Source organism: Rhinichthys klamathensis, unplaced genomic scaffold (genome assembly GCF_029890125.1).
Source record: "Rhinichthys klamathensis goyatoka isolate OS25496 unplaced genomic scaffold, OSU_Roscu_1.1 h1tg000072l_1, whole genome shotgun sequence".
Classification (NCBI taxonomy): domain Eukaryota; kingdom Metazoa; phylum Chordata; class Actinopteri; order Cypriniformes; family Leuciscidae; genus Rhinichthys; species Rhinichthys klamathensis.
Genome location: NW_026606615.1, coordinates 1,279,641 through 1,293,105, shown reverse-complemented (window position 1 = coordinate 1,293,105; position 13,465 = coordinate 1,279,641). Strand labels below are relative to the sequence as shown.

General features: G+C 36.3%; 1 protein-coding gene across 1 annotated transcript; it reads right to left on the bottom strand.

The window, feature by feature from the left end:
- Positions 1-5,631: 5,631 nt before the first annotated feature.
- Positions 5,632-6,787, bottom strand: olig4 (oligodendrocyte transcription factor 4). The gene has a single exon (XM_056250588.1). The coding sequence runs from the start codon at positions 6,732-6,734 to the stop codon at positions 5,775-5,777; it is 960 nt and encodes a 319-aa protein (XP_056106563.1). The 5' UTR covers positions 6,735-6,787; the 3' UTR covers positions 5,632-5,774.
- Between the last annotated feature and the right edge of the window lie 6,678 nt (positions 6,788-13,465).

Below are 13,465 nucleotides of genomic sequence, written 5' to 3'. Positions count from 1 at the left end.
CAGAATAAACCAAATTATCAAACAGTCTAAAAATACATATCTGGAACATTGGGATCAGGAAACCAAAACACAAAGTAAATTACAATTCTATCGAAATCTGAAATCAAATTATGAATTGGAAGAATATCTCCAGAGTGTGAGAGACACAAAGCAGAGACGGATCCTGAGCAAGTACAGGCTGAGTGAACACAGTCTAGCCATCGAGACCGGCAGACACAGAAAGAGCTGGTTACCCCGAGAGCAAAGGGTGTGTGTTCAGTGTAGGACAGGAGAGGTCGAGACAAACCTCATTTGACTACTTTAACAAACTTAATAACTTAATACAGAACTTTACAGCCATGACTGAAGTAGAACAGATAAAGATCTTACTAGGAGAGGGACAGACCGCAACACTGGCTGCCAGATACGTGTGTGTGTGCCACAGCCTGAGAGACAGCAGGTGAATGTGTGTATGTGTGTGAGACTGACCTCAGTATGTTTCCCTAATGTCCACCACAGTGACCCTCAGCAATGTGTGTGTGTGTGTGTATATATGTTAAAACACTGTGGTATCAAATGTTCACAGAAATTATAACCTGTTACACTGTTAATTTGTGCAATTAATTTAATTTGTACATTTGAATTTAAGTTGTTATAATACTTTATTATTCTTTATGTCTTTATTATTATACTATGTGTTACAAGCTTTGGCAATATTGTAATATGTACAGTCATGCCAATAAAGCAATTTGAATTGAATTGAATTATATATATATAGCCTATACATGTAAATATAACAACTTACAGCTCACAATGATTTTGGGAAATGTGGCCCAGGTTGAACGTCCAGTGAGAAAAAAATAAATATATGGGTGATTTCATTTATATTTTACATATTGTATATGGGTAATATATTTTATATATTTAATTTACATACAGTATTTCTGTCCTCTAGAATAATGAAAAAGTCATTCTAGTTTAAAAATGATATACGGCTTTAAAAAAAAATCCTTTGTCTCTATTTTTCAAAGCATGTTCAAAATGTTAAGCTTTTAGAGGACTGAAAACAATCATAAGTGGTGTGAGGTCTCAAGGGAGAGAGTTTGTCTCGTCACTCTGTTACACATAATCAAGAAATGAATTTGCTCATAATGGAATTGACACGAGGAGTTTATCACCTCATTAGAATTCAGAACAGCCCATATGGATTGAGCCCTAATGGGAGTGTTTAACCACACACCTGAGGCCCCAGACCCCTCACACACATTATATGCATCCCAGCTGTGTTTTGCTTGTCAGCGAGCTCTGAGCGAGTGACAGGAAGTGAGGTTAACAGAATGTCACCGGGTCAGCCTCGCTGTCTCGTGTGCCTCTCTCTTAATTGAAGCCTCCCGGAGCAATATGTGCGTGTGTTCCACAATATGTCCCCCAAATGCTCCCCAATCCCACTAATTGGGACCTTTGGTTCCCTGATTAACTCTGTCAGTCTAAATCGCCACAGAAGGTGTATTCATGTATTGATTAGATGCTCCCGATGTCACATTCAGACAGATTGCAGAAGGATCATTGGGTACCAAAAACACAAGAAGAGAGAGAGAGGAGAGAGATGAGAGAGAGAGAGAGAGAGAGAGAGGAGAGAGAGAGAGAGAGAGAGAGAGAGAGAGAGAGAGAGAGAGAGAGGAGAGAGAGAGAGAGAGAGAGAGAGAGAGAGAGAGAGAGAGAGAGAGGAGAGAGAGAGAGAGAGAGAGAAGGGGACAGAGAGAGAGAGAGAGAGAGATCATGTAAACAAACACATATCGACTGGATGGTCAAATTTCAGGCAGGTTTGATGTTGTTTTATAAAGGAAAAAGCGCACGTGTGTGTGTATATACTGTATGACCAAAAGTTGCCCAAAAGTTTGGTGTCAGTAAGATGTTTTTGTGAGAAAAAAACAACAACTTTTAAACAGAAAAGACACATTAAACCAATCAAAAGTGACAGAATCATACACTATATACATCTTATTTATACTATCTATCTTATCGATAGATAGATAGATAGATAGATAGATAGATAGATAGATAGATAGATAGATAGATAGAATAGATAGATAGATAGATAGATAGATAGATAGATAGATAGATAGATAGATAGATAGATAGATAGATAGATAGATAGATAGATAGATAGATAGATAGATAGATAGATAGATAGATAGATAGATAGTAGATAGATAGATAGATTTCTAATGTTTGTAAAAGTGACGTAGCATGTAAATCGTCCATCTCTCTTTCTATCTATCTATTCATGTATCATCTATCTATCTATCTGTCTATCCATCTATCTATCTATCTATTTATGTATCATCTATCTATCTAGTCTATCTATCTATCTGTCTATCTATCTATCTATTCTATCTATCTATCTATCTATCTATCTATCTATCTATCTATCTATACTGTATGCATGTATTAGAAATATGTTCGTATGTTATATATATGTTATATATGTTGATATATCACCTTTCCCTAACAAGCGTTCATATACAGATACATCCCCTGCTGTTCTCTCTCTCTGGACCGTCACCATCTGCCCCCAATCAGGAAACACCAGCTTTGCACAAGTCAATGTGTCTAATTATCCCTGTGCAGCAGGCCGGGCCACAGCTCCCAATAATCCCCACAATGTGTTCAGCTTCCCATACCCCACCTGTGCCTGGGACCCCGACTCAGGGGGGCCGCAGGGACACGGGACCCGCTGAGGGAGCTTCTTCTCTCTGGGCAGGACGGCAGCTGCCTCCCCCCGCTGGGACGTTCACCAGCTGACTGTGAGCAGGCCCTGACAGGAGCTCTTTAGCGCTGTCAATGGGCCCATAAATAGGAGCTAAGCGCCTTTGTGTTTGGCGTTGGAGTGTCAGGGCCCTCTGCAGGCCGACCGGACGCTTACCGCATCCAGAAAATCACACAAAAGGAGGGGGCTGTGTTACGGGCTGCCCCCTGCGCCTCTCTTCTGTGCTCGGAGCGAGTGCTATTTGTCTTCCTCTATTTAGGGTGAGAGAGAGAGGGGAGGAGAGCAGAGGAGGAGAGGAGACACATCTCTTCATCTCTCCTCTGATCTTATCAGTTGTCGGCCCGGGATTCCTGTGAGGAGAAATGTAGTATTTTTATCACGCTTGATTTAGCTCTTTGAGAAATACAGTCGTCAAACTGTGTCCATGTGTGTATAAAAGGATTTTGCACAAATTAAGATTTCAGTTCAAAAACACACTGGATTGCAACATTTTGCATGCTGCCCACTGGCACCATTCTGATTTATGCTTCAGTATTAGTGATATAATTTCGGAAAACTGTTGTGCCGTGGTGGGTTAAAGCAAACGAGCCACTCGAGGCTGTGTGATCTTACCATGGTAGCGAAGAGCCTTAAATTAACTCTTTCAGTGACGGAGTGAAAATAAAAAGCTAGCATTTTATAACTTGATATATTCAAAGGACATCTCTTTAAAGTAATATTCTGGGTTCAATCGGCACCATCTGCATTACAATGGAAGTCTGAAAGCAAGGCATTGCACAATAATACACACGGTCTCAAACAGTAATTCAAGACTTTATGCATTCAAATATTACTGTATATGTCAATGAAATATTTTAGCTTTAAACCTCTCAAGAATGCCTCCTCTAGTAAGTCTCATTAGGTTAAACTTGATTTTTACAGTAAACTTGAACTGCAAGATCAGTCAAAATGATGTTTGTTGGTCATTGCATGCCACAGATGCTATTCATTAGGCTTTCACTTGTTTCGATATTTTAGTACATGATGAGGCCTTATGCATTCACACTACATGCAGAAATTAAATACTTATTTTCATAAACTACCCCTAAAAATTGGGTTGTGTAACATTTTTAATGTTTAATATATAAGGCTGCATTCATTTTAAAAATACAGTAGTATTATTAAAAGTACAGTAACATTGTGGAATATAAGTACAGTTTTTTTTTTATTATTAAGATGTAATGTGATGTGATGCAAAACTGAATTGACTCCTTCAGATATCATTCCGATGTGCTGCTCAAGAAACACTTCTGATTATTACTGTTGGAAACATTAATGATTAACATTTTTGTGACCCCAAACTTTTGAATGGTAGTTTTTTAACAAAGCATGTCATTACGTCAACTATTTCAATTGGATCGATTGTAAATAAAACAGTGGATTTCACACCTACATTATAAATATCAAAGGAGTTTTGTCACTTTAAGTCATTTTTACCCTGAGCCCTGATTCATTTCTGATGCCGTTGTGCTTATTATTTCACACCTTCATCTCCAACTATTGGTCATATCAGAAAGTCTGAAGAGTCAAATGTCTTCCCTGATCTTTCCAGCTAACAAATGATGGTGTGCACAGCTGTCAGAGCCCCTCATAAAAACGACTCCCAGTGAGGACGGGCTGAATATGATCACAGCTTTATTGGACAGTGACAAATCTTCCTGCACTAACATGAAAAGGAGCGCTGGCCGTCCCCTGCGTGTGCAGCACAATGCTGACGCGCCAACCTGGCGACAGCTTGCGTCTCTCTCTGTCTGATTGATGGGTGAGAGTAGGCCCCGGGCTCCGAGCGGTCTGGGCGCCTTTCTTATTCATACATTAACTAGTCTCGGTACAGATGGTTCAGTCCAATGGCAGCATTTTTTGTAGCGGTCTGAAATGATGCACATGTTTGTTAGCATATGCTAAAAACATAAACATGGTGTGGGCAATATTGCGGTAATGGTGCTAGATGAAAGCATATGGACTAATTTTATATTCATATATATCATAAAACACATTGACATGCATAAAGACTGACGCATTATTTCAGAACAGATGAGCAGCTGCCATTTTTTTTACAGGATTTTAGAACCTCATTATTTCAATCTAGTCTGTTTACATTAGCTTTATTTACATTACTATGGGTGGAATGATATTTTTCATTTATATTTGGTATCTGTTCTTGAATTATTTAATAATTTCCTACAATTTATTCAACTAAAAATGTTGTTTAATTTAATTTGGTCAGGCAAGTCAATTATTTTAGTTATTTAATTGTTTAAGTCAATTTATTATAATTTGCAATGGCGGCCTGGCATTATTAGCACGTTCCAAAAATAAATAAATTTGATCTACATTGAACTTGTAAAATTGTGCGTTGTTAGTCAAAGCATATTACAGTACAAAAAATATTGGTATTAGAGAACTATATATATTATATATATATATATATGAGATGTTGGGAGATGCTAAATCATCTTATAATCTTTCATTATTATCTAAAATATTATAGAAATCAATATTTTTTAAGGAAACAATTTGCTTTGATTGTGTTGATCTTCAGTCAATAATATCTTGTTGCTGAATCTAATCTGGTTTGAGCTTTTAAAAAAAAAAAACTCTATTATGTGTACTTCACTGAAAAATATTATACTAATAATTTGTTTGATTGACCAAAAGAAGACAGGAGAAATCAGGAGAGGTATTTTTCATTATAATAATAGAAGTTTAATTTAAGAAACAAAACTATACGTTTTCAATCTCCATTTTGCTACAAAGAACATAGAAGTATAGTGACTATAAAAAAAATGCTTTCATACAGCTATAACATTACAAAACATTCTTCAGTACAAAAATAGCAGCAGCTTGTTAGAAAAAAACAAATTCTGTACAGGACATTTACAATGTATACAACACAACTAGAAACACATCCAGAAGTTTTCAGTTCTTTTTGAGTCTGTAATTCAACTTCGGCCTACTCCAGCCTGAAGCCTGGGCCTCGCCTGGATCACTTCCCCATGGAGAGGCTGTGCAGGCTGGCTGTGGAGGCAGGGAGAGGCTGGCAGAGGGAGCAGGGGCACGGCATGCCGGGGAAATGCCTGTAGCCACTGGAGAGATGCAGAGGGTCTTTCATCAGGGTGGAAAGAGGTGGAGCGTGGAAACCCAGATACCCAGCCGAGGGTGGAGAGTGAGGGGCATGGGCTACACCCGGTGTGGTCGTCGAGGTGCTGCCCACCAGAGAGTGCAGGGATGGGGCAAGCGAGAGCAGTTGCAACTGGGGGGCCGGAGCAGCCGAAGTTGGCGGTAATACCCGTCTAGCCGAGTGACTCTGAGCGCTTGCTCCGTACACATCACCTATCAGCTTCTTCATCTCATCCAGAGAGCTGGACAGCATGAGGATGTAGTTTCTGGCGAGGAGCAGGGTGGAGATTTTGGATAGCTTGCGTACAGATGGGCCCTGAGCGTAGGGCATCACCTCTCGGAGCCCGTCCATCGCCTGGTTGAGGTCGTGCATGCGCTTGCGCTCACGGCTGTTCACTTTAAGTCGTAGATCTTGCTGGTCGTCTTTGGAGTGATCTCTCTTTGAGCTGGAGTCAGAGCTCTGTGACCGTCCGGAAACTTTCTCGGACCTGGGCTGCCCCGTTTCTCCGTAAGCTTGGAACATCTTGTTGGAGAAAAAGCTGGAGTCCACAGCCAGGTCAGGTGAAGAAGACCGACTGCACGTGGAGCTTGCATCAGAATCCATCTTGAAATTGGTTCCTTCGAAGTCTTGGTTGAGAACAATCCACTTGATAAACTTCAACCTAATAAAATGCAACGTGTCCCGTGCTGTTGTTCTCTGAGGATTCAGTGCGTAGGTCTGCCGGAGGAGTGAGTGTGTGTGTGTGTGTGTGTGTGTGAACACTGAGAGGGCTGGATTTATACCCCTCAGCATCACAAAGACACAATGAGACGCATAATGTGACATTAGGCCCAGAGCCAATGACAGAGGGGGCACACTTTCACCCCCACATCCCTTCCCTTCCACAATAGTATTGGATAAACCCCGCCTCCACAAAACACACACATGCACACAGACACACAAAACCGCAACAGCTAGCATGCACACATATGTGCAAAAACACTTGGTTGCTAGATTTGATTAAGTAACATAAACAGAAATGTTAACTGTCACCATACATCACAACTGTATGTATTGTGAAGGTTAACAGAATCACATTAACTCAAAACATTGCCAGGCCACATTTTCGCCAAAATAAGGGGGGTGAACAATACTACTACTAATAATAATAATAATAATATAGCCATTTGCATGAACAAAATGAAATCTCATTTTTGGAGCATGACAAATCTACATAAAATATCTCATACATTACTGTTATCTGAAAAACTTTTTTTTATTGTAAAGCATTTATTCATCATGAGAATATTCGTTATATTGCCTTTAAATCTTTTCCCGCCATTGACGGAATTTTCCGGAAATCCATTTTTCCACTGTTATATGGTAGGGGGCGCTATTACGCATCTTCTGAAATAGTACAGAATCTCCTGATCAAAAGAAGCAGAAACTAGCGATAGAAGCACTGCTTAAGCATAGGCCTATGTAAAATAACATGATCACCAAATATTAAACAGCATATAAATCAAAACGGCCTGTTGAATGAAATGTCGACCGAGGACGAGGTCTTCAAAATGTTGATTTTTTTTTTAGGAATCTTACCCACATTCAAGTGTTAATAAAAAAAGCAAAGGGTCTGTTCTTTCTTTTGGTATATTCTATATTCATACAACAAAATATTCTGGGGGCCATGAAAGTTTTGTGAAAATGATGAAAAATGCTGGTGCTGGCGGGGAAAGAGTTTAATTGTGAATGTTTCTTTTTATTTTTTTTAAAAATGTAAATAATTATTTTTAGATTTACAATATAATTTAAGATGAATTGCTTGTATTTCTCATTTGTAAATCGCTTTGGATGAACATGTCCGCTAAATTAATAAATGTAATATAATATTACATTTTTGATAATTAATGAAGATCATTGAGAATACTGGGGATTACCCCAAAAAAACTGAAAAGTAAAATGTCCTAACACATTACACAGTAATGACATAATAGCAAAAAAAAAAAAAAAAAAAAAATTTTAAATAAAATAAAAAAAAGTTTGTAATGTCTTAAATAAAATGTGAAGTTCTGAAAAATTATTCTTTATGCAAGTTGTTGATATTGGGGGTGACCTGGTCATGTTCTTGACAGATTTTATGAGATTCACTTGACAACATCCCTTTCTCTCTCTCTTTCTCTGTGAGGTGTGTAAACTTGAACAGGGCGTTTTAAAGGCAGTCGAGGCACTAAAGACACTGAATTCCATTAGACACTATAGAGTGTGAAGAGCCAGAGAAAAGCCCCTGTGGAGGGCCAGTGGAGAGCGGGTAAAGAAAGAGAGAGTTATTACCAGCTCTGCTTTTAGAGGACTCATTAACATCTCCATTACACACACGGTATCACACTAAACTGATCACTCAGGAGCTGCCGGCGTCTATTTGTTTCCCCAGTTAACACAAAATAGAATTTTAAAACTTCAATCTATATTATACCAATGGATTTATAGTTTACATTTTTCTTGCTTCTTTGTTTGCATCAAAATACAATCAAGAAAAATGTCAACTATAAACATAGGCCAACTTATATGCCATACCAATATTTTACCCAATATTTGTGTGGGCTCTGTATATGCTTTTAGAGTATCACATACAAAAAGCTATCATACTACTGTTCAAAAGTTTGATGCATGTACGTTTTAATACTTTTATTCAGCAAGGATGCATTAAATTGATCAAAAGTTATGTTACAAAAATATTTCTATTAATAAATGCTGTTCTTTTTCTTATGAAAAAAAATTTATCAAGGTTTCCACAAAAACATGAACTGTTTTCAAAATAATAACAAATGTTTCTTGATCAGCATATCAGCATATTAAATGATTTCTGAAGGATCATGTGACACTGAAGACTGGAGTAATGATGATGAAAATACAGCTTTGAACACAGGAATACATTATAATATAAATTTAATATTTCATAATATTACAGTTTTTACTGTATTTCTAATCAAATAATTGGTGGGCATAAGAGACTTCTTTCAAAAACATAAACATTTTGACTAACCCCAATCTTTTGAACGGTAGCGTTCCTTTAGAAAACTTTATTCCATATGCACACAAGTTAGTGATTCATTTATGGTGTTTTTTTTTTCCTTCTTAGAGCTTGACAGATGTGATCGCTATTAACTGTCATAACAGATTCTTCAAAATCTCAGTTTTTCTCAACAAACAACAACAACACCATGCAGGGGAATGGCTTGAGAATGAATAAATAATGAAAGAATTGTCTTTTTTGGTTGAACTATCCCTCTAGCTAACACCATAAAGGAAACAAGAAAGCAATGAGTAAAGGTGGAGAGAGAAAGCATTCAATAGAGAGGAAAAAGAGGCGGCTGTCACAGCAGGAGCATCTCTCTGGTCTGAAGTGTGTGTTGTGCGTCGTCATAAGTGAAGAACATATGGAGATTTGGCATGTTGTAGGCTCAGAGCCAGAAGAACCACAGATCTCAGACTGTGAACAGTGTTCTTCACTAATGAGAGCCGACCATCAAAACCCTCGCAGATAACAGCAGTTTCATTAAGCAGAATACCGCTAACAATGTAGCTGAAATATTAGATATACACTATATTATTCACAAGTTTGGGGTCAAAAAGGTTTTTTTATACAAACTAATCATTACATTCAGCAAGGATGAAAAAAATTATCACAGTTTCCACAAAACTATTATGCTGCACAACTGTTTTTAACATTAATAATAACAAAAGGAAATGTTTCCTGAGAAGCATATACACTGATTTCTGAAGGATCATGTGACACTGAAGACTGGAGTAATGATGCTGAAAATACAGCTTTGATCACAGGAATAAATTACAGTTTACAATATATTCAAATAGAAAACAGCTATTTTAAATTGTAATAATATATCACAATATTACTGTATTTTTGATCAAATAAATGAAGCCTTGGTGAGCATGAGACTTAAAAAACTTAAAAAATCCTACCGACCCAAACGTTTGAATGGTATAGTGCATCATTAAACAAACCGCAACTACAGTAGATTTAGTGTTATAATAATGAAATGGTTTATTAGATATAGGGGACTGGTAAAAGCTCAAGCGCTGGGGTAACGGTGCTAGAAAAAAGACATCCGCAATGACATTTTCTCTGAGATTTTACTGACCGTTTAATACAAAGCAACTTCATTTAACATAAAATTGAATAAATCAGTCAAAATGTACTCATAATGAACACAAAAGAAGCTCTTTTCTATGCAACAATAATTAAAACAGAGAGCACATTCTGTCAAGCTCCAAAAAAAGGACCATATTATGATAAAAGTGGCCAGCATGAGATGTGCACTTATTATATTCTACAAACTAAAATTAAAATTAACTGATAATCTTGCCATGGTCTGTGGCATGCAACAAAACAGTCATATGGACTACTTTTAAGATGTGCATGAGTCGTATGTTGCAAATTAAAGATTTTCCTGAGAATAAGCATCTTTATCATTCAACTCAAAGGATTCATCAATGTGTTCAAATGCCCATCTGTGTGTGTGTGTGTGTGTGTGTGTGCTTATGAATGCATGAGAGTGTTTAAGCGCTTCATTCTCATTCATGTGTTTACTTTATCCACAGGCCACACAGCAAGAAGATACAAGAGAGAAAGAGCTCATGAATGGATGAAAGAGTATCTCTTCACTCCTCGGCCTCTTTTATGCTTAATCTGTGTGTCTCTAACTTGGAATTAAAGTGTTTGACTTTCCTAAGCTGCTGTTAAAGACCCATGTGTGTGTGAGAGAGAGATGGTGTGTGTGAATTGTCAGTGTCCAGGTGAGCAGAAAATGAGAGTATTATCACAGCCGTATATGTGTGTAGTCTCAACAGATCAGTGAGGATTAGAGCTGAGAGCGCACTGAGCTCAAACACACACACACACACACACACACACACTTAAGCTGCTGAGACAGTGAAATCCAGCCTCAATGCTGCTCAGAGACATTCATAATACACTCAATCACATCTAATCACCAATAGAATTACAGTTCATACTAACTGTTACTGTAACAGCAGATGAGAAACCCTTTAAGATTTGAATTCGATTTAATGGTCATTTTTGCTGATTAATCTTCCATAAATTTCACAGCTTAATATATATATATTTTTAATTATTAAGAATACAACTCTTTAAAAAAAAGTTATTAATATATTCCTGATTTGCAAATAGTTTCAGACAGTTGTGCGCTGTTACTGGAACAGGAAACATCAGCATTTAAGAAATTATACACAAGAGCTGTAGAAAAAATGTGGAAAACATAAAATATCTATGAATATTCACACTTTTTTAATGGAAAATGTATACCTTAAATTGAAGATCAGAACTTTACAGAAATCATTATAATGTGACTTTAAGTTTTCAGAAATCTCTCAAGTCATTTCAAAGTTTTAACCAATTTGTAAAATCTCTACCAAAGCTGTTCTTGAAAATTATTATGTGACACCACTAATTTAATCTTCATATAAAAAATATATAATAACAATAAATCATTTTTAGTAACGAATATTTACACTTTGTCCATGAAAAATGTCTAAAAACTTCACAGACATCATAATAATGTGACTTGAAGTTTTCAGAATTATTGACAGATTTAATTTTTAAAAAAAAATCATTTAAAAGTATTAACCAATTTGTAAAGTCTCTACCAAAGCTCTATTTGGAAAATTTGTATGTAACACCACTGATTTAATCTTCATATTTATTTATTTTTATTAAATTAAATAAAACAAACAAAAATACAATTAAATAAAGCAAAAAAAATGTATTAATGAATATTTACACGTTTTTCATGAAAAATGTGTAAATGAGATCTTTACAGACATCATAATAATGTGACGAAGTTTTCAATTTATAAATAATATTTAACAATAAATGTATCTATTTATTTATTATTTGGTTGCCATTATAAAATTTAATTTATATTTAGATTATATTTTCAATTACCTATTCATATTTGCTTGCCTACACTTAGCAATATATATAATGTGAATATTGTATAATGTAATACATAGTTTTATAAAAGTCTTAGAAACAACAGAGAGAGCGAGCGAGAGAGAGTGTGTGTGTGTGTGTGTGTGTGTGTGTGTGTGTGTGTGTGTGTGTGTGTGTGTGTGTGTGTGTGTGTGTGTGTGTGTGTGTGTGTGTGTGTGTGTGTGTGTGTGTGTGTGTGTGTGTGTGTGTGTGTGTGTGTGTGTGTGTGTGTGTGTGTGTGTGTGTGTGTAGGTGGGTGGGTGGGTGTGCAGCACATTGAGGAGTTAGTGATTTATTAACTTCACCCTCTTGAAACAATGACATTAACTAAACTACATCATGACAAGCACAGTGTGAACGGCCCCGAGCTTTTTATGAGCGTTACTAACAAGCCCAATAACTTTCCCTAACTGAGAGAGGGGGGGTAAAGTGTGTCAGCAGGCGTCTGTTATAAAAGCTTCATTTCATTCGTGCTGCTGCAACATCATAAATTACAGGCCAACTAGAACAGAGAAAGAGAGAAAAGAAGAGAAGAGGAGAGGGAATGATTTGCCAGAGGCAGAAAACAAGAGAGGGGGTGAACAAGAGAAAGTAGAGCCGCTCTTTGATCGCTGGGTGACAGAGCTGAAGAAGTGCAGACCGGGCTGTACATGAGAACAATGACACGTGAGATTCGCTTTCATACCTCAGGTGTTTCTGTTGCACAGCAATAAGATTAAATGGAGAGTTAATGACTTTTGCCAAAGTCTGTTAACTGTTCTTTAATAAAAATATAATAATTCTGGATTCTGACATTCATCTCACTGATGAGATCTCAAACTCTGCTCAGATTTGCCAAGATACAAAAGTCTGCAATCAAAAGTTAAAAGTCTCAATTTGAACCTAAACATTTCTCCTGAAATTCTTCAGGGACAAAATGATCTGAGCAATAAACATTATAAACATCTATACTCGTATAACATGTCAACTATTGACTCATTTGTGTGTTTTTATTTCTCCTTTACAGTCTTCTTAAATAAAATAAAAAACTTTTTGTATTAACAAATATACTGTTCAAAAGTTTAGAGTCAGTAACCAGTAAGTGTCTAGTACTCTTAGTTATGGTTACCAAATATTACCATATTCAAATTTATTTTGATTTTGATTTTCATTCAGCAAAGATGTATTAAATTGATCACATGTGACAGTAAAAACTTTTATAATGTTATATGACATTTATATAATTTCTATTTAAAATGTTCTATTTACCGAAGAAAAAATGTTATCTCGGTTTCCAGCAAATCAGCATATTAGAATGATTTCTGAAGGATCATGTGACACTGCAGACTGGAGTAATGATGCTGAAAAATGTTGCTTTGCATCACAAAATATATATAAATATATTTTGATATAATTAAATGCTTAATATATTCCAATAAAAAAACAGTTATTTAAAATTATTATATTTTACATTGTTTTATTTTTTTAAACATCTCTTAACTTTTAAATGGCAGACTAAGTTCTGAAGAACCTATGATGTAATAACTGACTTTAGCTTTAGAATTTCTATTATGACAACAATCAAGAG

Bases quoted from the DNA above. Each gene is read 5' to 3' on its own strand.
- olig4 (XM_056250588.1), bottom strand. From the start codon at position 6,734: ATGTCACATTATGCGTCTCATTGTGTCTTTGTGATGCTGAGGGGTATA.